The 24360-nt window shown below is 43.1% G+C and overlaps 2 protein-coding genes across 2 annotated transcripts in view; both read left to right on the top strand.

Moving 5' to 3' along the window:
- Positions 1 to 6305, top strand: part of BORCS7 (BLOC-1 related complex subunit 7) — a 48680-nt gene extending 42375 nt beyond the window's left edge. The window contains exon 7 of the mRNA XM_024555674.3: positions 851 to 6305. Within this exon, the coding sequence (XP_024411442.1) occupies positions 851 to 902 (52 nt within the window). The 3' untranslated portion in view covers positions 903 to 6305. The remainder of the gene's footprint in view (positions 1 to 850) is intronic.
- Positions 6306 to 7937: 1632 nt separating this feature from the next.
- On the top strand, positions 7938 to 24062 carry AS3MT (arsenite methyltransferase). The gene is given in 13 exon segments (XM_053922705.1): positions 7938 to 7942; positions 8312 to 8366; positions 8553 to 8691; positions 10325 to 10375; positions 10378 to 10453; positions 10865 to 10874; positions 12652 to 12748; positions 14470 to 14511; positions 14514 to 14642; positions 14966 to 15054; positions 17473 to 17613; positions 23930 to 23988; positions 23990 to 24062. Coding segments are annotated over 13 exon segments (966 nt in total).
- Positions 24063 to 24360: the final 298 nt, after the last annotated feature.

Here is a 24360-nt window from a genome sequence, read left to right as displayed (position 1 = left end):
TAGAGACCAACCTTAAAAAATCTTTTTTAGCTCTGACTGGTGTGGCTCAGTGGGTGTGGTGTCATCCAGCAAAACAAAGGGTCACTAGTTTGGTTCCTGGATCAGGGCGCATGTGAGGGACAACCTGTTGATGTGTCTCTCCCTCCCTATCTCCCTCCCTTTCCCTCTCTAAAAAAATTATTTTTAAAAAGAAAACTTTACATTGGTGATAATCATTGAGTAAATGTGCTAAAATTATTAAACAGCCTTTTTTTTTTTTTTTTTGAGGGAGAGAGGAGAAGGAAGGGAGAGGAACATTGATCTGCCAGAGAAACATCAATTGGTTGCTTCTCCTGTGCCCCCAACTGGGGACCCTGGCCTGCAGTCCAGGCATGTGCCCTGACCCGGAATCGAACCAGCAACCTTTCAGTTTGTGGGACGATGTCCAACCCACTGAGCCACACCCCTCAGGGCCAGCCTTGTTTTTTTTAATGGATGAAATCTATCCCTTGCAATATTGTTTACACTACTAATTTGGCTTTACAAACCTTTTTCTCATAGCTTAAAAACTTCTGGGCCTCTCGTAGACCAATGTACATTTTGATTTAGCTTCAACAGTACTCTCACATTAAAGGGCAAATAATTTGCACAGAAATGTCTTTTTTTTTTTTTTAAACCTCACCTGAGGTCATGCTTATAGATTTTAGAGAGAGAAGAAGGGAGGGAAGGGGAGAGGGAGAGAAACATCGATGTGAGAGAGAAACATCGATCTGTTACCTCTTACACGTGCCCCGACCTGGGACTGAACCCCCAACCTAGGCATGTGCGCTGACTAGGAATCAAACCTGCAGTCTTTTCTCTTAATTTCTAGTGTTGAGCAGTCCTCAGACCTACAGGACCAGTTGAAGCATCTGTTGAAATAGAGCAGCTTATAAGAAGGCTCTGCCTGGTGCCGAGGAGGACATATCTGCCACACCGTTGTGCTGTGGGGTTGACTTGCCGTTTTCTTCTCCAAAAGTTAAGTTAGAAAGGTCTGTGAAGATGTGGAGGTTCTCCGGGAAAGAAGCTACACGACTGAATTTTGGAGGCACTTCTTGAATCAGACTAACCTGTGCTCTTCTTGATTGTTAAGTTGCTCTATTGTTTTAAGGTGCTCTATTAGTTTGATGTTAAAGCAAAATTAAAAGATGTCTTAGTTTTCCCCCGAGAACTTTAATGTCAAAAGCTGTATCGTCTATGTGTGATTCTTAAGCAAATACCAGTAGTGTTTTAAATTCAGAAATAGAGCTGCTGTTGTGAACACAGAATGATTAATATTCTTTTTAAAGAATTTTTTTATTTTAATCATAAATTCAGGAAATATTTTAATTTTCTGGTCAAAGAATGGTGATGGGTAATACTTGTTTGCTAGTAACTCGGGAGATACTTATTTTATTCATTATAGCAAATACCTAAGTGAAAACTAGGCAAATTGTATCATATCTGGCCAGCTGCAGACTCCTGCCTTGACCTGCATTCCTAGGGTTTCTTTGTTGTTGTGACTCTTTTGATCATGTGGCCTTGGGTTTATTTTGTAATATTGCTAGTAATCAGCAGATGCACTTGTGTGGCATTGCCAAATGCCAAGGCGGTTGAGTTACTGTGAGTGATTGCAGTGTGGGGTGTGCCTCGGGGAAAACCTTATGTTTGTATTCAGTTTACCTATGGTCATTGAATTCATCTTGTGAAATGGCGTTCCCATTGTCCATAGTGCAGTCTGAGTATCTTTGCTTGAATTTGAAATGGGATTCTTTCCTGTTCCACTTCAGTTCTTAATTTACGAAGGGACCGGGGGAAATCTGACATAAGAAAATGAAGTTTTCACTGGAAGGGAAAAAATGAGTCCAATTTAATTCATATTACATGTCATCAGGTTGACTGATCACATCAGATTGCATTTACCCTTCATCGTACATGTACATGTTAACTTAAGGGTGAAAAAACAAATGAGGTGTGAAGGAATTCACTTTTGCGTTTATTCTATGAGCTTTTGTTATAATTATGAAATATAAGCAAGTTCAATTTAACTTAAAAAGAAGGGTTGCAAACTTAGAGCAAATTAAGAGTACAACATTTCAGACATAATAAACCTTGGAAATACTTAAAAAAAAAAGACTACAACATTTGAAATATTATCCGAGGATATTACTATCACTGTTTCTGCTCAACATTTTGTTGGTGGTTATGCCTAGGACAGAAATTAAAAATAAGTGTAACTTATAGCAGTGAAGGGACAAAATTATTATTATCATACGGTAGGATGATCTACTTAGAAAATCTAAGGCCTGATTTTTAAAAAGGTCTCCAATTTAGAAAGCAAAAGTCCAACCATCTAAGGATCTTAGTCGCAAAGAAATACTTAAAACGAGAAACAAATTGAAATACAAGTGTGCTCTGTCATGCTGGGACAAATACGAAGCAGCAGTGATCGCGTGCATTATACCTGATAAAATAAATGTCACAATCAAAGTGTTAATGGTAAATAAGATTAATGTAAAGATAAAATTTACATTAAATAATGAAAACCTAGTAGCATTGAATTCAGTCATTTTAAAGAGCATAATGCCAAACTACATGAAACAGAAGTACCCAGAAATGTGAGACCAGACTGAAATACAAACATAATTTGATAGTTCTTTTTTAAAGATTTTATTTATTTTTTTAGAGAGAGGGAAAGGAGGGAGAGAGGGAGAGAAACATCAGTCAGTTGCCTCTCACACATCCTCAACCAGGGAGCTGGCCCAAACCCAGGCATGGGAATCGAACCAGTGATCCTTCGGTCAGGCCAGCATTCAACCCACTGAGCCACACCAGCCAGGGTGACAGCTTGTTTCTCATAGAAATAGACAGGTTACATAGAATTAAATGGTGATCAGACATAATGGAAATGAAAACGACCTCTTTAAGTAATTCTGCGTTGCAGAGGATATGTTGGAGGGATAATATTTGTGAACTAATGAAAATTCAAATTCTATGCAAGAAAATTTATGTGATGATACCAAAGCATTTGTATAAAGAAAAAAATATGCTTTAAATCTCTGTGTTAGGGGTAAGGGTAGAAATAAATGTTTTTTTTTAAGGGGTTTGTGGTTAGAATTTAGAAAGAAAACAAAAGAAATCAAAATGGAATAAGAAAACCAAGCATGAATGACAACAATTTGAAAAACATATGAAACCATGAATTGGATCTTACAGATAAAAATTGTCAGCTTAATAATAAAGACAAATTAATAAGTTTATAGCTGCATAGAAGATATATAAAATGAATCAGTTATATTTGGAAAGAGTTATCAGCTTCATGCTAAAAATTTGATTACTAGTATCAAAATGTTTGGCTCTTGTAAGAATATAATATTACAAAACTGAAATTTAAAAGAGAATATGTCGAGATTGGTTAGGAGAATTAATCCACAGATTGTCAAAAATAACCAATTAAAATGTCATTTGCTTGTGATGGCTTTCCTGAGACTTTTCTAAACTGTCAAAAGAAAATATTTTCATACACTTGTAAAGTATAGAAAATGATAGTAAGATACCCAAGTTATTTGCTGACCTAATGTGGCTTTTCTTAAAAAAATAAAAAGAGCCCTGGCTGGAGTGGTTCAGTGAATTGAGCATGGGCCTGAAAACCAAAGCGTTGCCAGTTCGATTCCCAGTCAGGGCACATGCCTGGGTTGCAGGCCATGTTCCTAGTAGGGGGCGTGCTAGAGGCAACCACACATTGATGTTTCACTCCCTCTCTTTATCCCTCTCTCCCCATCTCTCAAAAAATAAGTAAATAAAGTCTTTAAAAAAAAAGTAACATGAGAAAAATTAGGAGATTCTTAATTATGAACATAGATGCAAAAGTCATAATAAAATGTCAGAATAGTTTAATAGAGAAATATTTTGGAGAAGTGCCACAATAATTCTAGAATTACAAAGTTGATATAACAGCTGCAAAATACATTACATTAAGAAACAATAAAGTTTCTGTAATATACATCAAAAAGTCATTTGGAAAAATTCAACTTGTACTTTTTTTTAAAAAGTTACTGTTATTATTATTTTTAAAGATTTTATTTATTTACTTTTAGAGAGAGGGGAAGGAAGAGACAATGAGAGGAAGAGAAACAGCAATGTGTGGGTGCTTCTTGCATGCCCCCTACTATGGACCTGGCCCACAAGCCAGGCACTTGCCCTGACTGGGAATCGAACTGGTGACTTTTAGGTTCATAGGTCGACACTCAATCCACTGAACCACACCAGTCAGGGCTTAACTTCTATTTCTTATTAAAATTAAAGAAATTTGTTTCTAAAAGAGTATGCTTTAAAATCTAAGAACCAACATATAATATTTGGTGAAGAAGAAAGAATCATAGAAGCCCAGCATATTAGTGGTGTGAGGCCTCAGAAAGTGATTAAATTCTGGCCCCATGTTTTACAGATGAAAAACTAAAGCCAGGAAGATGAAATGACTTACCGAAGGTCACTGAGCTTAAGTAGGTCTTTTGACTACTAGCTTAGCTGTCTATTTTGTTACTTTCCTTATAAATAGAAACAAGGGTTGCTGCCTATTATTTCTAGTATTTAACGTTTTAACGTTAATATGAAGGAAAGGATGTTGGGAGTAATTGAGTCCAGTTTGTTTGTCCCAGCTCTGCATCTCTGGCAAGTAGACATCTAGCTCCTGCTTGAATGCTTCCATTGTTCAGGGAATCCTTTACCTAGGGATGCTGGCCATTTTGGAAAGCCCGACTTCTTTTTTTTTGAAGATTTTATTTATTTATTTTTAGAGGGTGGGGAAGGGAGGGAGAGAAACATCCATGTGTGGTTGCCTCTCGTGGGCCCCCTACTGGGGACTTGGCCCCGCAACTCAGGCATGTGCCCTGACTGGGAATTGAACCTGCAATCCTTTGGCTCATAGGCCAGTGCTCAATCCACTGAGCCACACCAGCCAGGGCAGAAAGCACTACTTCTTGAACTATTTCTGTGTACAGAACCAAAAGCTGACTTTCTGAACTATCCTATAATTGTCAGACGAGTATATTCCAAGGTAGGATGTGTGGAGGTACACACAAGGCCATCCTTGGAGGTAAAGGAAGAAAATATGAAAATTTCTGTGCACATTTATTTTTTATCTTAAAAAAATAAAATTAGCTTTTGCTAATATTCAAAATATGGCTTGACATAAGAGCTCTGATTTGGTCAGTATGGAGCATACTGATCTACACAGTGTACCTGTCACTCAGCAGGGGTGATATTAAACAAGAACAACAAAAACTGTAGCCAAGGCACCGACCGACCAGAATGAATGATGGTCTCAAGCAATGTGGTCCAGAATCAGCCCTGCACACTAGATCTTGAGGGAAATGACTCAATCTGAATTGACAGTGATTTGCTTTATTGCAGTTTATCTGTGTGTTGTTAAGTGGGTTTAAGGCTTATCAAATGATTCTTGTGAATAACCACTAATTGGAGATAATACAATAAAGCAAGCACAAGTGAACAGTGGAAACGACAGAGCCCTTTCCTAACATCCCACTAACTGACCCTTCAAGATGATGAAGATACCACTTTAACAAGGAGTGAGAAAGTGCTTCTCTAAAGGAACTAATTTTATGGAGAGAGTATTTTGTAAACTAATATTTAAGAGAGTTATGTGATTGCCCAAAAAAGAGATATATATAAAAAAAAACTTTTATATACTTCATAGTTGGAAATATTTATAAAAATATTTCAACAAGGATTTTTTCCATGGATTTAATTTGTTAAGAAAATAAAAACACAACACCTTCCTATTAATGTTTAACAACAACTGACTGACATTAGGGAAAATTGTTATTGGTAAATGAAATTAAAAATGAGTATAATTTGGCCCAGGCTGGATAGCTTGGTTGGTTAGAGTGTTGTCCCGATGCGTCAAGGATGGGGGTTTGCTCCCTGGTCAGGGCGCACACAAGAATCAACCAATAAATGAACAACAAATCGATGTTTCTTTCTCTGCCATCAATATATTTTTTAAAATGAGTATAATTTAGTAAATCTTCTATTTAGATAGCCTTTCACTTGGAATCCTGTGTCTGTCTCCTTACTGTCCTAAAGAACAGATATGCTTGTTACAACCACAAAAGGAAATAAGATATACAAATATAAGAGTGGAAGAAAAACAAATAAATGTAACTTTCTGTAAGATGAAATGATAACACCCAGTAGACACACAAGTGAATTGATCAAAAATTACTAGAGGTTAAGCATGAATGGAGCAAACGTTGCTTTCCTAATTAAAATTCAGAATTGACTGAGAACGGCTGCATATTGTATTGATTCCATCTCTCCGACATTCTGGAAAAGGAGAGAGAACAGACCTGTGGTGGTTTTGGGGGCGAGGGGAGGTGTAAACAAAAAAGGGGTTATGTAGTAAACCTGAGAAGCTCAGGGGTGAGGGTGGGGAGCACACACCAGGCTTGACAAGCTCAGTGACTGAAAGAAACCACAGAGGATGGTTAGATCAGAGATTCCTGGCTGGGAGGTCACAGGAGGTGGTCACATTCCAGGCCTGCCTTAGCAAAGATCGGATCTTTGCCTTAAGCGAGCCCTGTCTATTCTTGTGTATCTAGGATAACATACCTTTGAAATGTCAGAGTCACTTTCTTTTTGTTAAAATGTTTAAGGTGGTTTTATGTTACATGTATTTTGCCACAATTTATTTTTTTTTTAAGATTTTATTTATTTTAGAGAGAGGGGGAGGGAGGGAGAAAGAGAGGGAGAGCAACGCTGGTGTGAGAGAGAGATGTCGATCGGTTGCCTCTCCTACGCACCCTTTCTGGGGATCAGAAATGAAACCCAGGCACGTTCCCTGACCGGCAACCGAAACTGTGACCTTTCGCTTTGCGGGATGATCCCCAGCCAACCGAGACATACTGGTCAGGGTTGGAATAATCTTCTTTTCTTGCAGACACAACTGCGGCACCAGAGCACAAGACCACCACAACCCGATACCACAGAACCCTTCACTGATACCACGTTCCCTGCATACCGTATCTGTGTCTGTAAACGCTAGTTATTAAGTGTCCTCTCTCCACCAGTGTGAAAGCGGTCTGTGTTGCTCCATTTTGCTTTTTATCCATTCTAGAGATTTCCCCACTTTGCTTTTCCCTACCTCCTTAATCTATTGCCAGTGGATTTCAGGTACCTTTCTAATGTTCTCTCCTTTGATTCTAAATTCATGAAAGCAACTCAAAACGGCCATTTTCAAGAGCATTTTCCCAGTCTGCTGAGATCTTGCTGTGGGCATGTCTTCAGAAACTTGGCTCAAATAAACTCTGATAAACCTTTTCTATAGGTTTGGACATTCTTTCCTCAACAGAGAGGCTGTTAGTGCAAAAGGGCAGGAGGACACATTTTTGGGCAAGAGCACTTTTCGAAGAATTCACAGAAATGCACTCTAAAGAAAGGTGAATTTTGCCCTGGCCGCTGTGGCTCTGTGGGTTGGTGTCTTCCCACAAAGCGAAAGGTGGCCAGTTCCATTCCCCGTCAGGGCACATGCCTAGGTTGTGGGTTTGGTCCCCGGTCAGGTGGGAGGCAGCCAGTTGATGTTTCTCTCTTGCATCGACATTTCTCTCCCTTTCTTTCATCCTCCCTTCCCTTCTCTCTAAAAATAAATAAATAAAATCTTTTTAAAAAGATGAATTTTACCAAATGTAAATTATATCTCAATAAACCCGACTTTGAAAAGTGGATTGAGAAAAGGCAAGTTCATTTCCAAGATGGGCAAAAATCATTGCATATGTGGGTGTTCATTTAAGTCAGAATATGAGATTTATAAAATGAAAATCACAGTGAGCGATAAAGGGAGATAATAATTAGTAGTAGTAGCCTTTTCTGGTTGTAAAAATTAAAGACAGCCAAGGTGGCACTGGGCCCAGCGGGGCCAGAGCATGGAGTAAGTTGGCGCTGGAGTGGCAAGCTAGGAGCAGTCCTTGGCAAGCAGCTGGCTGCCAGGGGCTGGGTGCTAGCTTGAAGCCCACCCAGCTCAGCTTGCCTACTCTGGATGGCATCTCAGGTGAGCTCAGTCTCTGGAGCTGGCTTTGGGGGACTGGAGTCCTGGAATCCGAGACCCAGGAGACAGTGAGTGTGCTGTTCCTTGCCTCCTGGCCCAGGCCCCCAGCTCCTTTCCCTGACTACTCCGCCAACCCCTGCTAACACTCAGACCTACCACCTACCTTTTAAACCCCCTCGTCTACCCCAGCACACCCTTTCCCCTAGGTTCCTGCTCACACCCTTTGCTTTCAGCCACCTTTTCCTCCTCTAGGCAGTGTGCCCCCCCTGCCTCCACCAACATCTGGAAGAACTTGCAGGAGAAAGCAGTGAGGAATGGCCAAAGGTGTAGCCTAGGCTGGGGGGGGGCGCCCTAGGCCTGAGAAGATCTGGCCCATACCCATGCCCCCAGGCCTGGGGCAGGGCAGAGTCCGGGTGTAGAGCTTTGCCTGCAGTATGCAGACCTCAGCTGCAGTATTTCTTCCTTCTCCCCACTCACCCCACCCTTGGGTCAGACCCACCACAGCCACAGGCAGGTGCTAGAGAAATCGGCGCACCTCCAGACTAACGCCAGTGTCACTGCAGCCAGTTGGGCCCCCAGGCACACTAGGGAAGACCTGCATGATGTACATGAAGAAGCAGCCTTGAGGTGGGGTAGAGTGTCCAGTGCTGCCCCCATCAAGACCCCAGATATCAGCTTTCTCAAAGCACAGTGGTGCTGGTCGCTAGGGAGCCGACTCATCTCCTCCGGCCTGCCTTGTTTGTCACAGGACTGGGGACCACAGCACTGGGTATCTCACCACTCTGTGTAACAACTGCCGGTGGCTCCCCACCCCCTCTTTACTCACAGGATACATTCACACTCCTTGGACCTGACATTCTAGACCATCCAGTTCTAACTGGTGTGGCTCGGTTGCTTGGGTGTTGTTCCACAAAGCTAAAGATCGCAGGTTCGATTCCTGGTTGGGACACTTGCCTGGATTGTGGGTTTGTTCCTGGTTGGGATGCATGTGAGAAGCAACTGAATGATGTTTCTCTCTCACATTGATGTCCCCCTCCCTCCCTTCCCCATTCTCTCAAAACAAATAAATAAAATCTTAAAAAAAGAAAAAAGATTGTCCAGTAGTTTGGCTCTCCTCCCTAAGCGACCTTGGTTCCTGCCGATGCAGTAACTCCTGTCGCCAGACCTTTCCCTGCCTCCTGCTTGCAGAGCCGCCCATGTGACTGCTGCCCGCCAGCCTGCCCTTACCTGAAATGCCCCCTCTCCCTTCCACCTCCCACCTCCTGCGCATGCAGCACTTCACTGACCCCCTGCCTGCGTTGAGAAGCTTCTCCAGTTCTGGAGCACGCTCTTCCCCACACCACCGCAGGACCTGCTAGCCTGTGCCTCTCAGTCTGTCAGTGCAGAATGGAAAGGGTTTCCTGTGCTCGTGTTGGGCCGCCCCAGTTAAGTGCACCCAGGGGACAGAAATCCTGTCCTGCGTTTTCCTTGTGCCGGAGCAGTGAAAGTAGCCGAGATCACCGTGCCCTTAGATGGCTCCTGTGAGAGTGGAGATGTTCCTGGGATTGACAGGTCAGGCAAGACAGTGATTTGGAGGAAAAAATTCTCAAAAGCATTCATTTAGAGATAAAATTGTTTCCTATGTGATTCTTCAAGGAGAATTTTTTTTTTTTTAAAGCTTGTACATACTTAGAGAGAGGGAAAGGGAGGGAGAAAGAGGGAGAAATGTTGATGTGTGAAACATCAATCGTATGCCTCTAGCACATGCCCTGGTGGGGACTGGCTTGCAACCCAGGCATGTGCCCAGGTATGTGCCCTGAACAAGTGTGTGCCAGGAATCGACCTTCTGCTTAGTGGGACAAAGCCCGGCCAACAGAGGCACACCAGCCACGCGTATCTGTGCTGCTCATGCCTTTTGCCTCGGAAGCTGAGCGCTTTGACAATTAGGGGGCTCCTCTGGCAGGACAGTCAGAGGTTTGAGCTGGTATATGAATATCGTGGTGACCCAATGGAGTTTGATCTTTTCTTTCCTGCTGCCGCCTCCTGCCAAGATTTAGTTAGTGAATGAAGAGCTTATTCGAGCAGATCCGTGGACTGAGCAGGGAAGGCCTCACTGAGTTGTCCCTGGCTGTGGTGTGTCCTGCCTGCCCAGAGGAACCTTGTGTACTTATCGGAAGTAGTCTGGGGGAAATAGATTCCATTAGTAATGGGAGCTTTTTAGGGGAAAATGTCGTGTATTTTTTAAAGTGTTAATTTTCAAATCTATATTTTTCTTTTCTGAGATAGAAGTGACTAAAAAGTATATTGAATATCTCCTGGAAAAATACGGCTTCCTGGCACGAAGGTGGCTTTTATTCCTGGCTGCATGGAGAAGTGGGGAGAGTCTGGAGCCAAAAGTGAGAATTAGGATGTTATGTAGGTGTCTGTCCTTACTGTTAGGAGTACAGCCCATTTTTTACTGAGCACGCAAATGTCACCACAATTGGCTGGATCGACTGTCATTTAGGGGGATAAACTAAACTTAGCATGACTTAAGGGAAGGAGCTGGTCTGGCTGAAGAGAGAACTTATTTTGAACTTAAACCAACGAGCCCCAAAGACCAGGGAGACGACTGAGTCTGCTCATACAATACACAATGACCTGTTATCTTTAATGTTATTTTCGTAGCAAATTACAGGATTCTGTGCTGCTCTTTTTCCTGTGAGTTGTCAAATCATGCCCAAGTGACACTCCCAATAAACTGCCTTGAGGAACTTAGCCTGTTTACGTGTGGGATAAGACAGGCCGTGTGTAGGAGGCGTCTGGTCCCAGGTCATTCTGTTGCAGGAACATCAGAGTACGAACAAATAAAGAGGCATGCCTGAAATTTCCCCCGCACTCAAAACCTGTTAACACTTTGTTGAGATTCTACGCACTGTCCATCTCCCTTACCTTGGGAAAAAGTTGAGCGTGGGAGAGAGGAGGGAGGCAGGTAGCAACATTATTGTTGGAACCAGACTTTCATACTCTTGAAATTAGCTGAATAAAATCTTAAAATTCCTGCTCAGTTACATGCCTGAGATATTAAGGACAACATCGAAAAGATGTATTATTATAAAAGTACATAATAGTGAGGCAGGAGATAGTCAGGAGTGAGGAAACTCCAGAGGGGCCCGGGGAACTAAGGCAAAGGACATGAATACAGAGCAGACACCCTGTTCTGAGACCGGTTCCTCAGGAATGAGAAGAGTCCAGAGGCACCTCAGGCCTAGGACAGGGGACATTGGTACAGGACAGAGACCCTGTTGTAACACCCATTGTCCCTGCTTTCTGGAAAAGTGCTGAATCACGGTGAGTCAGGGCTGTACCTACGCAGAAGATGCTGCAGGACCCCTGCTTCATTACAATATCATTATAATAAATTATCATTGTGAGGCCCCTCTTCCCCGGTGGGCAATCAAGAAAATCACGGAAGATCGCATGTGCAGTAGCTTAAAAATAACATAACTTGTACACGTATAATAAAAGCCCCCCAAACCAGCCAGGAAATACCCGCCCTATAAGAACAGAATCCCTCCGGCCACTGAAGGTCAGTCGCTGCTCAGAGTTGCCCCACTCCCACGTTCTGCAGAGTGTACTATCGCTCAATAAATCTGCTCTCTCTCTGCCATAAACTCTGGCAGAGTGTTTGATTCAATTCATTGTTCACGATCACCCAGAATCTGATTACCTGTGCCCACCTGTGACAATAGCATTACAAAAAGCTACATGATTTTTGAAGGAGGGTAGTTTATGAATGCTATTTACTTTTCTGTTAGTTACACAACAGTCTGGGGCTGCATTTGGTTTAGGATGGCTCAAAATTTAGGTAACCTGAGTATCCTTATTTAGGAGAGAGACATTCCTGCAAAGCCATCTTATCACCTGTCAGATAGGGCACTGAAAAAGAAGTCTTGGCACTTGGCTATTGATTTTAACTAGGTGGGCAGCTGTTACTTGTTCATGTGGGGCTAAAAGAATGTTAATACTTTCCTTCCCATCTCCTAAGTTCTTCTAGGCTGGGCTAACAAGCTGAGAAACCTGTGTCAGGAGGGAGAGTTTAGGAAGCCACTGTAGCCTGATTTGAATTGAGTGGTGAACGAGGGGCTGGGAAGCTGCCTGTTAGCTGGATAGCCCCTGTGCCCAGTTGTTTGGAGTTGTCTAGCGAGGACTTTCCTGCGCTGTCTGTTCCTGGTAGGTTTTTCTATCTGAATCTCTTGGTGGAGGCGGGAAGGATCAAAGTTTCCTTCTGAGTCTTTTTTTTCTTTTTTCTTTTCCATATTTTTAACATTAAAAAAAATTGTTGTTCAAGTACGGTTGTCTCCATTTTCCTCCCTCCACTCCCCCCAACCTGAGTCCTTTTTTTTCTTAATAAAGACCTTAAAACCAAATCCCAAGAAGACAGCTTCAGGATGGCAAATCTTTGGTCCTTTCATTTACAGAGTATCAGCTCAAGCACTTACACCCCCCGCCCCCCCCAACCCCCACCCCGCCGCCCTCATTGGGTGTTAAAATTGATTTTCTCCCCTCATTCCTTTCTTCGCTCTCTGGGACTAATGTAATCTCTAACCTTGTTTGGACTAATGCTGTTTCAGCATGATGGGGAGCTATATTTCAGTGACGTCTCTGCTAGCCTTGAATTGCCAGACGCAATCAGAACACACAAAGTTTTATGGGGGTAGATGTCTTTTTGTTTTGTTATTTTTTTTTGGTTTGTTTTAAGGTTGTTACTTGTTCCTGTACACAGTGCCATTCTGCTAATACCCAGATAAGGCTTTGTGATGTGGGAGCACATGGGGGGTTAGGTCTGGAGGCCTGGGTTGCATTCTCCCTCTGCCCCTTTAGAGTGGTGTGACCTTGGGCAATATAATTAATCTCCCTGAATCGTTTTCCAAATTGTAAAAATGTAGATAATACTACAATCTGTTTATAGGACTTTTATGACAATTAAATGGGATAATAAATGTGGAAAATACTTTGAAAACTGCAGTGTGGAAATGAAGGCAGCCGCTGCGGGAATGATACCCCCTCGGCCCCTTGTGTTCCCCCTCGGCCTCTTGTGCCGTTGCTTCCTCCATTGTCTTTGTAATGCAGTCTCTGGGAATTGAGGAGATAAATGCATGTGCGTGGTCTGCCTAACTATGAAATGAAAAGTTCTTACTTTTAAAATGTTAACTTTTTCCTCATTATAAAATAAGAACTGGATATTGTTAAAAAGTTGAAAAATACAAAAAGCAAAAGACAAAATTACTACTAATGATATAGCCCAGCAATAATCTCTTTAACATTCTGATATATATTCTTTTAGGTTTATTTTTCCCCTCTGTGTATGTAATAGAATTGGAAACATGCAATATATAGAATTTAGTATTCAAATTTTATTTAGTACATTTTCTTTTTCTTTTCTTTTTCAAGATTTATTTTTAGAGAGAAGAAGGGAGGGAGAAAGAGAGGGAGAGAAACATCAGTGTGTGGTTGCCTCTCGCATGCCCCCTACTGTGCAAACCAGGCCCGCAACCCAGGCATGAGCCCTGACTGGGAATCGAACTGGCAACCCTTTGGTTTGCAGGTGGACACTCAGTCCACTGAGCCACACCAGCCAGGGCTGTTTAGCATAGTTTCTAAGCCCATACATTTAGAAATGTTTTCAATGTTTCCGTTACACAACTGTATCGTACAGCTGTACCATACTTTATTTGACCATTTCTCTATTGGTGATTACTCGGTTGTTTGTAATTTAGTGTAATAAATTAAAAAAACTACGAAGTTCCTTCCTAACATTAGTGGTAGTTATTTCTGTAGTAGCAGATCGTTATGAAATTAACCTGGAACTAAAAGGCTATTTTGTAATTTTTATTTCATTTTTTAAAGATTTTATCTATTTATTTTTTGAGAGAGGACATGGCAGGGAGAAAGAAAGGGAAAGAAACATCCATGTGAGAGAGAGAAACATTGATCAGGTGCCTCTCACATGCGCCCCAGCAGGGGACCTGGCCCATAACCCAGGCATGTGCCCTGTCCAGGAATGAACTGGTGACCTTCTGCTTTGCAAGATGACGCCCAACCCACTGAGCCACCTCGGTCTGAGCTGTAATTCTTCCTTTCTGCCTTTTCACAATACTCACATAGGAGAGTACTGTTCAGAATGCAACCTAATACAACATACACGAGCATTATGATCCCAGTGGGGTGGGATCACTACCTTAGTGACGTCCTGAGGAATGGTCCCCGGAGACCATTAGCTAGCATTCCCAAGTTTAACTGTGGCTTGCTAGACCTTCAGGTGGACGACACTCAGGTGCTCTTTCTAGGACCTATGTTTCAAGTAATACCATATCCTAATCAATTACGTAGAAGAGTAATTCCCTTGCTACCTGGTTGTACTGCTTGTTCTGTGATCTCTCCTTTTTTAGGTGAGTGCCTGGGGGGTGCTTTGTACTGGAAGCGTCTTGTCATGATGCCCCCAAAATTGGGTTCTGCCCTCCATGTCTGGTCACTGCCGATTTTGTTACAATTCACAACGAGAAACGAGAGTGGTCGCTGAGGAGCACTCTAGTGCGACTATACTCAGAACGGTTCCAGTTTGGTGAGGAGCCAGTGTCTACTGAGTGAGTCTCCCGGAGGGAGACTTTGTGTCCTTTGGAAAGGTCCATTTCGCCTTCTGTTTGATGGCACCCTCCCAGGGTTTGGTATTAATAAAGCACTTTCAAGTTAGGGAATGGAGTGAGGCGCCCAGAAAGAAAACTGACAGCGTTCAAGGAAAATCACCCTCATAACATGTGTGCTGTTCATCTGCCGAGCACCCCAATAACTGTCCGAGTGCTGGAGCCGAACCACGAGTCAGCTCTGTTTTTACATGACTATCATTTTGCTTCTGCACGTTTTGCCTCTTCAAACTCCTTAAGACAGAACGAGCCAGAAGATGCCACATCATTTACAATGGAGGACTCACAGGACATGAAAAATAACTAATATTGGATGCAAGGTTCACATTTAAGGTAAATAAAAATTTCTGAGAGAGAGAGAGAGACCAGTTTCTTCTTTCACTTTCTTATGCATTCATTGGTTTATTCTTTGTTATTATCGCATTTTTCCATTACCACTATCCCCCTTAGAGCTGCCCCCTGCCAACAGTTGCCACACTGTTGTCCATGTCCATGCGTCCTTTTTCCTTTCTGCTCAATCCCTCCACCTCCTGACTCATTGGTTGGTTCTTGTGTGTGCCCTGACCAGGATCGAACCCTCAACTTTGGTGTTGGGAGATGATGCTCCAACCAACTGAGCAAACTGGCCAGGGCCCAAGTGAAACTGGAAAGGTCAGCATTAGTGCTGCCTGGCACCACCAGAACCAGTAAGTAGAGACAGGGATTGAACCTTCATGGGCGCCTTAATCAGATGGCCAGTGATCTGAGAAGACAGGGGGTTGTGCACCCTAACAGACTGTCTCACATTTCCTTTCAAGCTAGCCTTTCTTATCAGCAGGAAAATGTGTAGGTAAGGGAACTGGAATTCAAGGGAAAAGAAAGTGTAGGTAAGGGAACTGGAATTCAGGAAGGAGGTTAGTTAGATAAAAGCTTCAGTCCAGCAATTGCCCTCTGGTGATGTTCTACCTGGACCCTGAGTCCTGTGTCTTGGATGATGTTCTTTATCTGTTTCCTGGCCTGCCCTCTGGTAATGTTCTACCTGGACCCTGAGTCCTGTGTCTTGGGTGATATTCTTTATCTGTTTCCTGGCCTGTGGGGATGTCTGTCCCTGGGAAGCAATGGGTCAGGTGCTATCTTGATGGCTTATGGTGTCTTCTGGAGCTCAAAGGTTGACTTGCCTGTGGCTCCTGGAGTCTGGGAGGGCTGTGCCCTCAGTTCCTGAAACAATAGCTTTTTACATGCATCACCTACTACTTAATAACTACTACCTAAAACTAAAATTTTCCAAGCCTTGAGTTCCCCCATCAAAAGTAGAGCAGGTTTTATACTCTGAAAATGGAAAAGTACAGGCTTTCCAGATGTGTGGGTTCAAATTCTGGCTCTATTATTTATTACTGGAGTAAACTTGAAGAAGTCATCAAAATTCTTTAAGATAGTTTGTTCCACTATAAAAGTAGGGATAAACAATGCCTCCTTTACAGAATTCTTAGAAAGGTAAGCAATACTATAGCAAAACATTTGTACATACTGGGAACTCAGCAAATAGAAGATACAGCCATCCTTTTTCAAAGGTGGAAGGACTTACTGCTTCCTTGTTTCCTTCCTTCCTCCCTTTCTTCCTTCCTTCATTCCTCCTTCTTCTCTTTTTCCTTCTCATTCTTGTTTCCAAATAGCATCTTCAAATTTCTCAACTACTCCCAGGGTAGTGGAGTCATTAATGCTTTTTCACTGGTGCACAGCCCAGTGACATGTTGCCTGATCCAATAGATTCCCGGAGTCAGAAAGGGAAGAGCTTTTAAACCCATTGCTCTGGTCTAGTGGCTTAAAAAAAAAGCCACTTTTAATAGCAGAATTATTTTTTATTTATTGATTTGAGAGAGAGAGAGAGAGAGAGAGAGAGAGAGAGAGAGAGACATTAATTGGTTGATTTTTGTGTGTGCCCTGACTGGGATCAAACCCACAACCTTGGTGCATTAGGATAGCATTCTAACCAACTGACAACCTGGCCAGGGCCTAATAGCAGAATTATTTTTGAAGCAACACCTTATTTAAAACACCAATACCTACTATGTCAGGGATTGCCTTATATAACTTCAATATATGAGGGACAAAAGCAGTTTATCTGATGGTAGCCCAGACTCTCCAGCGCTCACCCCTGGTTTCCAAGGCATGGGCCCTTCACACACTTTCCCGGGCATGCTGGGAGTCAGGGAGACACTTTAAAATCACCAGTCTAAAGCCCTCATTTTAGTGATGAACGAGGTGAAACTCAGTGTTTTCTACAGCTGTCTCTTTGGAGACATTAGATCTTGGAGCAATGAGTATGAATCCTTTTTCTGTGTTGCCACCAAGAAAAACTGATATGACACTAGTCAATTCCATCTGGAAATAGGCATGAAACTGGCAGCAAGGTCTGAACATGAGTGAATACCATGTAGTCTTGTATCCTGAAATGGCATTTTTAGTAAAACTTCTGGATGTTTTCCTTCTGTCGAGACTAAAGTGGCATTTCTTTTCTTTCTTTTTAAGTTTTTACTTATTTATATTTAGAGAGAAGAAGGGAGGGAGAAAGAGAGGGAGAGAAACATCAATGTGTGGTTGCCTCTCCCATGCCCCCTACTGTGCGAACCAGGCCTGCAACCCAGGCATGAGCCCTGACTGGGAATCGAACTGGCAACCCTTTGATTTGCAGGTGGACACTCAGTCCACTGAGCCACACCAGCCAGGGCTAAAGTGGCATTTCTTAATGTGTGTTTTTGATGCACCCTTCAGGAAGGAGAAATTGTTGAAGTGGATGAGGCAACAGCAACTGTCTTGAAGAATTCATAATTTGCTCAGTATTTTCTGATCAGACCAATTGGAGAGAAGTTGCCGACATATGGAGGCTGTTTCTGCTCTATGATCAAAGGTTTGGCTTTCAGTTTCTTACTCTCAGAGAAGCATTTGAATAAGTATTATGCTGGTCTCAGACAACCAAAGCAATAAATGAGTCATTACTCTTTTATTTTTAAATCTTCACCCGAGAGTGTGCACACTGATTTTTTATTTTTATTTTTTAGAGAGAGGGAAAGGGGGAGAGACAGAGGGAGAGAAACATTGATATGAGAGAGAAACGTTGATTGGCTGGCTCCCTACCAGAGACCAAACCAACAACCTAGGCATGTGCCCCCACTGGGAACTGAGCCCCTGACATTTTGGGCTTCAGCCGCTGCTCCAGCCAACTGAGCCACGCCAGCCAGGGCTGACTTAATAAACAGGCTAAAATCAATATCCCCAAAAGCAGCTTCAGTATGAAAACTTTGGTCCCTTCACTTGCTAGTGTCCTTTGATACACAAAAGGTTTTAATTTTGAAGTCCAATTTATCTATTTTTTTCCTTTGGTTGCTCGTGCTTTTAATGTAATAGCTAAGAATCCATTGCCTAATCTCAGGTCATGAAGATTCTTCAAGTACACTCACGGCTTTGCTTTTCATGTTTAAACTTTTAATCCATCTGAAATTTACTTCAGCCTAAGTGTTGAGGTAAGAGCTGGACTATTTTTCCAAGCATTAACTAGTTCAAGTTTTCCCATTTCCTTTATTAAATCAACATCATTTCTCCACTGTTTGCATCATACCTTAATTTCTTTTTCATTTTTAGATTTTATTTATTTACTTTTAGAGAGAGGGGAAGGGAGGGACTAAGAGAGGGAGAGAAACATCGATGTGTGGTTGCCTCTCACACGCCCCCAACTGGGGACCTGGCTCACAACCCAGGCACGTGCCCCGACGAGGAACTGAACCCGTGATCCTCCAGTTTGTGGGAGGGCACCCAGCCCACTGAGCAGCACCAGCCAGGGCATCACACAGTAATTTCTCAAATGTATATTTGAGCTAGTATTCCACTGTATTCTAATATTATTTTCTAATATACTTTGGATTCATGTGTAGAATTATTGTAGTAACTGAGATATTGGTATAGCATTTTCTATAGAGTTTTATCACATCATCTCTTACAACTACCCATTCAAGAAAACAGAAACAACAGATACTAGCATCCCTCTTTGCCTTTTTCTCTCATTTATTTTCACCTTTTCCCCATTCATGCTATCATAATTATTTTGTTAATCCATTCATTCATTTATAATATTTTATTGGTAAGCCAGACTTAGGGATGGGCGTTGAGCCTCCTGTGGCTGGCAGAAGTCCTGACATGCACGGAGTCATGATGAATGATCTGAGAGTGATGCACCTCCAGGCGCTGAGTGTGCAGGCCGGGGAGTAAGGCGCTGATGTTGCTGTGGCCGGATGCGGCACAGCCCGGGGTTGAAGCCGCAGGCCTTGCAGTCAGATAGAGGAGTCAGGTTGGCTGGGTTCTATCTTGGCTCCATCACTTACGTGTGATCTTGGGTATGTTACCTTTTCTCCCTAAACCCTTAGCTTCCTCATGTGGAATGGGGAGGTAATAATCACCTTTCCTGTTAGGTTGTAAAGACCAAATGAAATGAACATGTTAGCCCAATGCCTGACACATAATACATAGTGAGTTTTTTTTAATATCACTTGAGGATATATTTTTATTAATTTCAGAGAGAGGGAGGGAGAGAGAGAAAGAGAGAAACTTTGATGTCAGAGAGAAACATTGATCAGCTGCCCCTCACCCCCCACCCCTGTACGTGCCCTGACTGATGGTAATCGAACCCATGACCCAGGCATGTGCCTGACTGGGAATCAAACCTGCAAGCTTTTGGTGTAGGGGATGACGCTCCAACCAGCTGAGCCACCCAGCCAGGGCATGGTACATACTTAAGAGATAGAAGCAGTTATAAGTATGGATTTGTACTTATTAAGATTCTTGGTTGCTTGGGACTCTGTTCTAAGTATCTGAGTTCTGACTATCTTTCTAGGATTCTTTTATCATTCTCCCATATACCCTTTCTCTCGGGCTCAGAAATTCTGTAATCTATCTCCATAAATTTTTTGCTTTCTGTTGCTTGTATGTTATGGTAATTTTGGATACATTGAACATACACTGATACCCAAGTTACTTGTGCCTTTTCCTCCTCCTTTTGTTACTTTATAAGTAGGCTTCAGGATAAAGCCGCAGCCTCGGCCGGCCAGCTCAGTTAGTCAGCGCATCACAGGAAACGACAAAGCAGTGGGTGTGATCCCGGTCGGGGCGCACACAAGAGTCAGCCCACGCATGCACGGGTAAGTGGGGCAACACATCGATGTTCCTCTCCCTCTCTCCCGTCCTCTCTCTCTAAAGTCAATACGTAAACAATTTTTTAAAAAGAGCCAAGTTGCTCTCTGACCGCACAGACTGCCTGCAGCACGGTGCCTGCCCGGAGTCTAGGACGACAACCTGGGTGTTTGGTCCGGGCTTCCTCGTCCAGTAGAAGATGGAATTTTTGATTTTGCAAATTTTGAATAGTTTCTATGGGAGAAGGTTAAAGTCAGTGGAAAACTGGAAATCTGAGGAATGTAGACCATAGAGAGTGCTTCAAGAATTGAATCACAGTTTCTGAGAAACAGTTCTCTAAAAGATATTTGAAATATCTTCCCAAGAAATACCTTAACAAGAGCAGCCAGCAGACTGGCTTCATGTAGCTGCATCTGACAAGGGGACTAGAGAACTTTGTTACTGCCAGACTAGGCCCGATGAAGCCAAGGCTGAGAGTGAGAACTGGGGGAAGCCACCTTCATAGGGCTTTGCTTGCTAATAAAACAAATGGAGGGTACAAGAGAAACATCTAGAAATGGACTTTCAGTGTATCAGTGAGTTAAAAACAGTACTCTGGAGGGAAAAAGAGTAAAGCTTATTTAGAGATCACTTTAAGAAAAATGGTAAATTTGTCGCTGAGAAAGTTTAATCAAACATCAGAGACAAGAATCCCAGAGCCAAAAAACCTAATAGGTCCTTGTTTGGCCACTGTCACCAGCCTGAATCAACCCCAAGCTCAGTACAGAAAACACCAGGAGAGCTGAAGAAGGATTTCCTTTCTTCACTTTATTAAAGTCTTAAGCCCTCTGCCGTTGTCACTCTTCTGTTTTTCTAAGCCGATGCTTTTTTTGGAGGGTAGAGAAATGTGACTTCTGACTTTTCAGTCCATCAAACATTTCACAGATGTATTACTGGTGTTTTGAAGTTCTTGGGAGTTCATTGATTCTATGATTGGAATCAATGTTTATTTGGAAATGTTTTCGTCACTCTAGTTCTCCTGTAAGCCGGTTTCCAGAACACCGGCCACAGAAGCTGTCGGGGGATTGCAGTTACGTGCAGTAAAGGGAGTCTTTCCTGCAGTCACCACATTTCAGTGCACTTTGGCCATAAAAAATGTAGTTAAGTGGGTTTGCTTCTACGGAAAACCATTTTCCGTCAGCGTAGCTGGTTTTGGGCTCCCTCCTCGTGTGCATGCGGGGCCGTGCACAGGTGGGCTTTCGACCTCAGATATAGATTGTAACATTCTTCACGTGTGATTGTGACATTCTTCATATTTGAACTGGTTTATCCCGACAATCTTCTTACTATTCCGCCTTAATTGTCTTAGCCTGCACATGTGCCAATGTCTGTAGTTTCAAGTTTTCGAAACGGGAATAATTGACACTGAAGGCAGATTGAGAGAGTGAAACAGCTGGTGTGTCCTAGAAATATAACCTTGTGCTCTTGAGGGAGGACACTCCTATCTTTTTTATTGCCGACCTTTACGATAAACCCTCAGGCACAGCACGGGCAGGTGGCGCACTGGGGCTTGCTTGTTGGTGCTCACATTTCCCTCAGTTGCCGCAATAGAGAGGAATGCAAGGGGCCGCCTCTTTGAAGTTTTGACTCCACAATGACTATTTTTTCTTTTGTCTCCTTCTTCTTTTTTTTTTTTTTGTCTCCTTCTTCTCTCTCACCTTCCTCCTTCCTTTTTAATCCTGACAAAAGTGTATTTTGCTATTAAAAGAACTACATTATTAAGACACTCCCGCAGCCCTGGCTGGTGTGGCTCAGTGCGTTGAGCACCGGCCTACAAACCTGAAGGTCCCCGGTTGGATTCCGGGCCAGGACACAGGCCTGGGTTGCTGGCCAGGTCCCTCCCTCTCTTTCCCTTTCCCTTCCCCTCTCTCTAAAAAATAAATAAAATCTTAAAAAAAAAAAAAACCACTGCAGTATCTGAAATGATACAAATAAGACTTGTGCTATGTACTGTCTTGCTTCATTTGATAGTAGTGGCGTAATCCACGAACGTGGACAACAGCGGTAATAATACGGCGGACCCAGCCTCTACCGAATAGTTAATATATTCAAGGCGCCATGCCATTTAGTCCTCACAATAACCTTAAAATTTACTTATTATTGTATTTTTTCCATTTATCCCCCTTACATCCTCCCCCACCTCCTCCCACACCCCTCCCACCCCGCACAATAACTCATTTTACAGGTTAAGGAACTGAGACTCAGAGAGATTAATTCTCTCTTCTTTTTTTTTTTTAAAAGCTTTTCTTTTAAAAAATATTTTATTTTTATTTTAAGAGAGAAGGGAAGGGAGGGAGAAAGAGAAACATTAATTGGCTGTCTCTCACGTGCCCCCAACTGGGGACCTGGCCCACAACCTAGGCATGGGCTCTGACCAGGAATTGAACTGGCAACCTTTCGCTTTGCGGGAGGATACTCAACCCACTGAGCCACGCGAGTCAGGGCAGAGAGATTTATTTTCTAATTCAAGGTCACACAGCTAGGAAGTGGTGAATTTGAACCCGTGTCTGATTCTAGAGCTGATATTCTTGCCCCATGCTATACGAACTTTCCACATTTATGCTTTCATAGGACCCCAGGATGGTGTGTGCCAAAGGACCGCTTATTAAAATGTCCCACCTTTTATTTCCTTTTTAGGGCTGGGAGCATGCATTTGGAACTGATACTAACATCAGTATCTCCCATTGAGAAAGGACATGGAGTGGGAAAAAGAGTACAGACGATCATCTTCCTGGGTGAAAAGGGGGAGAGGCTAACCCTTCCAAGCAGGAATTCCAGCACATGAGGAGGAAGAAAGACAATGGTGTGAGACCTGGCACCAGCAGCCTCCTCCCCCAGCCCTCCTCCAGGCTTGGAGATCCCCTGCTGGGTGCTAGTCTGCCTGAAAAAGAGACATATGGAAAGAGACAAAGTGAAAGGTTGCCAGTTTGATTCCTGGTCAGAGCTGGGGAGCCCAGATTAGGCAGACCTCTTCATTTCAGAGAAATGGCAACTGAGGGCCACAGAGGCTAAGGCCACCAGTAAGTGACTTCAGTAAAGGGAGTGTGGGCCATAAGACTCATTTGTGAATGTAAGTCTGTGCCTGCCTTGTCCACCCTTCTGTTTGCAGTGACCAACTCTAAATAATGCGAGTGTAAATATATGGTGAATGATTTCATTGTCTTTATTTAAGGTGGCTTGTGCCTGCTCTTGAGTTCCCGCCTTTGTGCCTAGTTTTTCTAGGCCCCACTGGCACTGCTGTTGGAGGAGAAAGGAGGAAGAATAAACATTGCCGTTTTGTCTTTTGAAAGCTCCACCTGTCCTGAGATCTTGCTGGCCTTTGGTGACTATCTCAACATCTGAAAGTCAGCAATTGCCAGTGATGGCTCTGGTATTTAGGACTTAGTCTCCTTACCTTGCTCACATTCCTGGGGATTACAGAAAAGGTTTCAACATTTCAGCATCTCGGTTCCTAAAGGCTAAAAGGCACATAGCAATGGGGATCCCACAAAACAAAGCAAAACAGACTCTCCTGGCCCAATAGGGACTGCCTTTAAGAAGCTTTATTTTTTAAAATTATTCTTTATTATTACTTTTAAAGATTTTAGTTATTTATTTAGAGGGAGGGAAAGGGAATGAGAGAGACAGGGAGAGAGACCTGGATTGGTTGCCTCTTGCATGTCCCCAACCAGGGACCAGTCCCGCATCCCAGGCCTGTGCCCTGACCAGGAATAGAACTGGTGACCCTTTGCTTGCAGTACGACACCCAACCAACTGAGTCATGTTGGCCAGGGCCTTTAAGAAGCTTTAGACGAAGTTTACTTTGGAAGTGGTAATAACTTGATTAAAATCTTCAGAAAAAGATGGCCACCTTCCTAACTGAATGACTGATACTGCTCCCAGGACTCCAAGGAGCGGTACAATTTTATCTCCCTTCTAGGTAAATCAACCTGAATCAAACTGAAATATTAGCGTTTGGTCCATCAAACACCTTTAACTTGCCCTTCCATTTCAGTTTGTCATTTGACAGGACCACATCACAGACCCATGCAAGTCTGCAGGGAAGCCTGACAACACACAGTCCGGTTGTCCCCGATGTCGCTGGGGACTGCCGAGGCACAGAGAGGAGCTGCTCTGAAGACGTGGGGCAGGTGAAAGAATGAGTTACATATGTCTCTTCTTCTTTTCTTAAAGATTTTAATTTATTTTCAGAGAGCAGAGAGTGAAGGGAGAAAGAGGAGAGAAACATCAATGCGTCAGAGAAACAACTGCTCGTTCGTTGCCTCTTACACGCCCCCACCAGGGACCTGGACCCCCCCCCCCCCGCCCCCAACCTGGACATGTGTCTTGAGGGGGAATCCAACCTTGGTTTGCAGGACTGCACCCAACTCAATGGGCCACACCAGTCAGGACTACACATGTCTTTTCACTGGCTCTTCCCCATGGCACAGACCCTAAGGA

Source organism: Desmodus rotundus, chromosome 4 (genome assembly GCF_022682495.2).
Source record: "Desmodus rotundus isolate HL8 chromosome 4, HLdesRot8A.1, whole genome shotgun sequence".
Classification (NCBI taxonomy): domain Eukaryota; kingdom Metazoa; phylum Chordata; class Mammalia; order Chiroptera; family Phyllostomidae; genus Desmodus; species Desmodus rotundus.
This window is presented reverse-complemented; position numbering and strand designations above follow the sequence as displayed.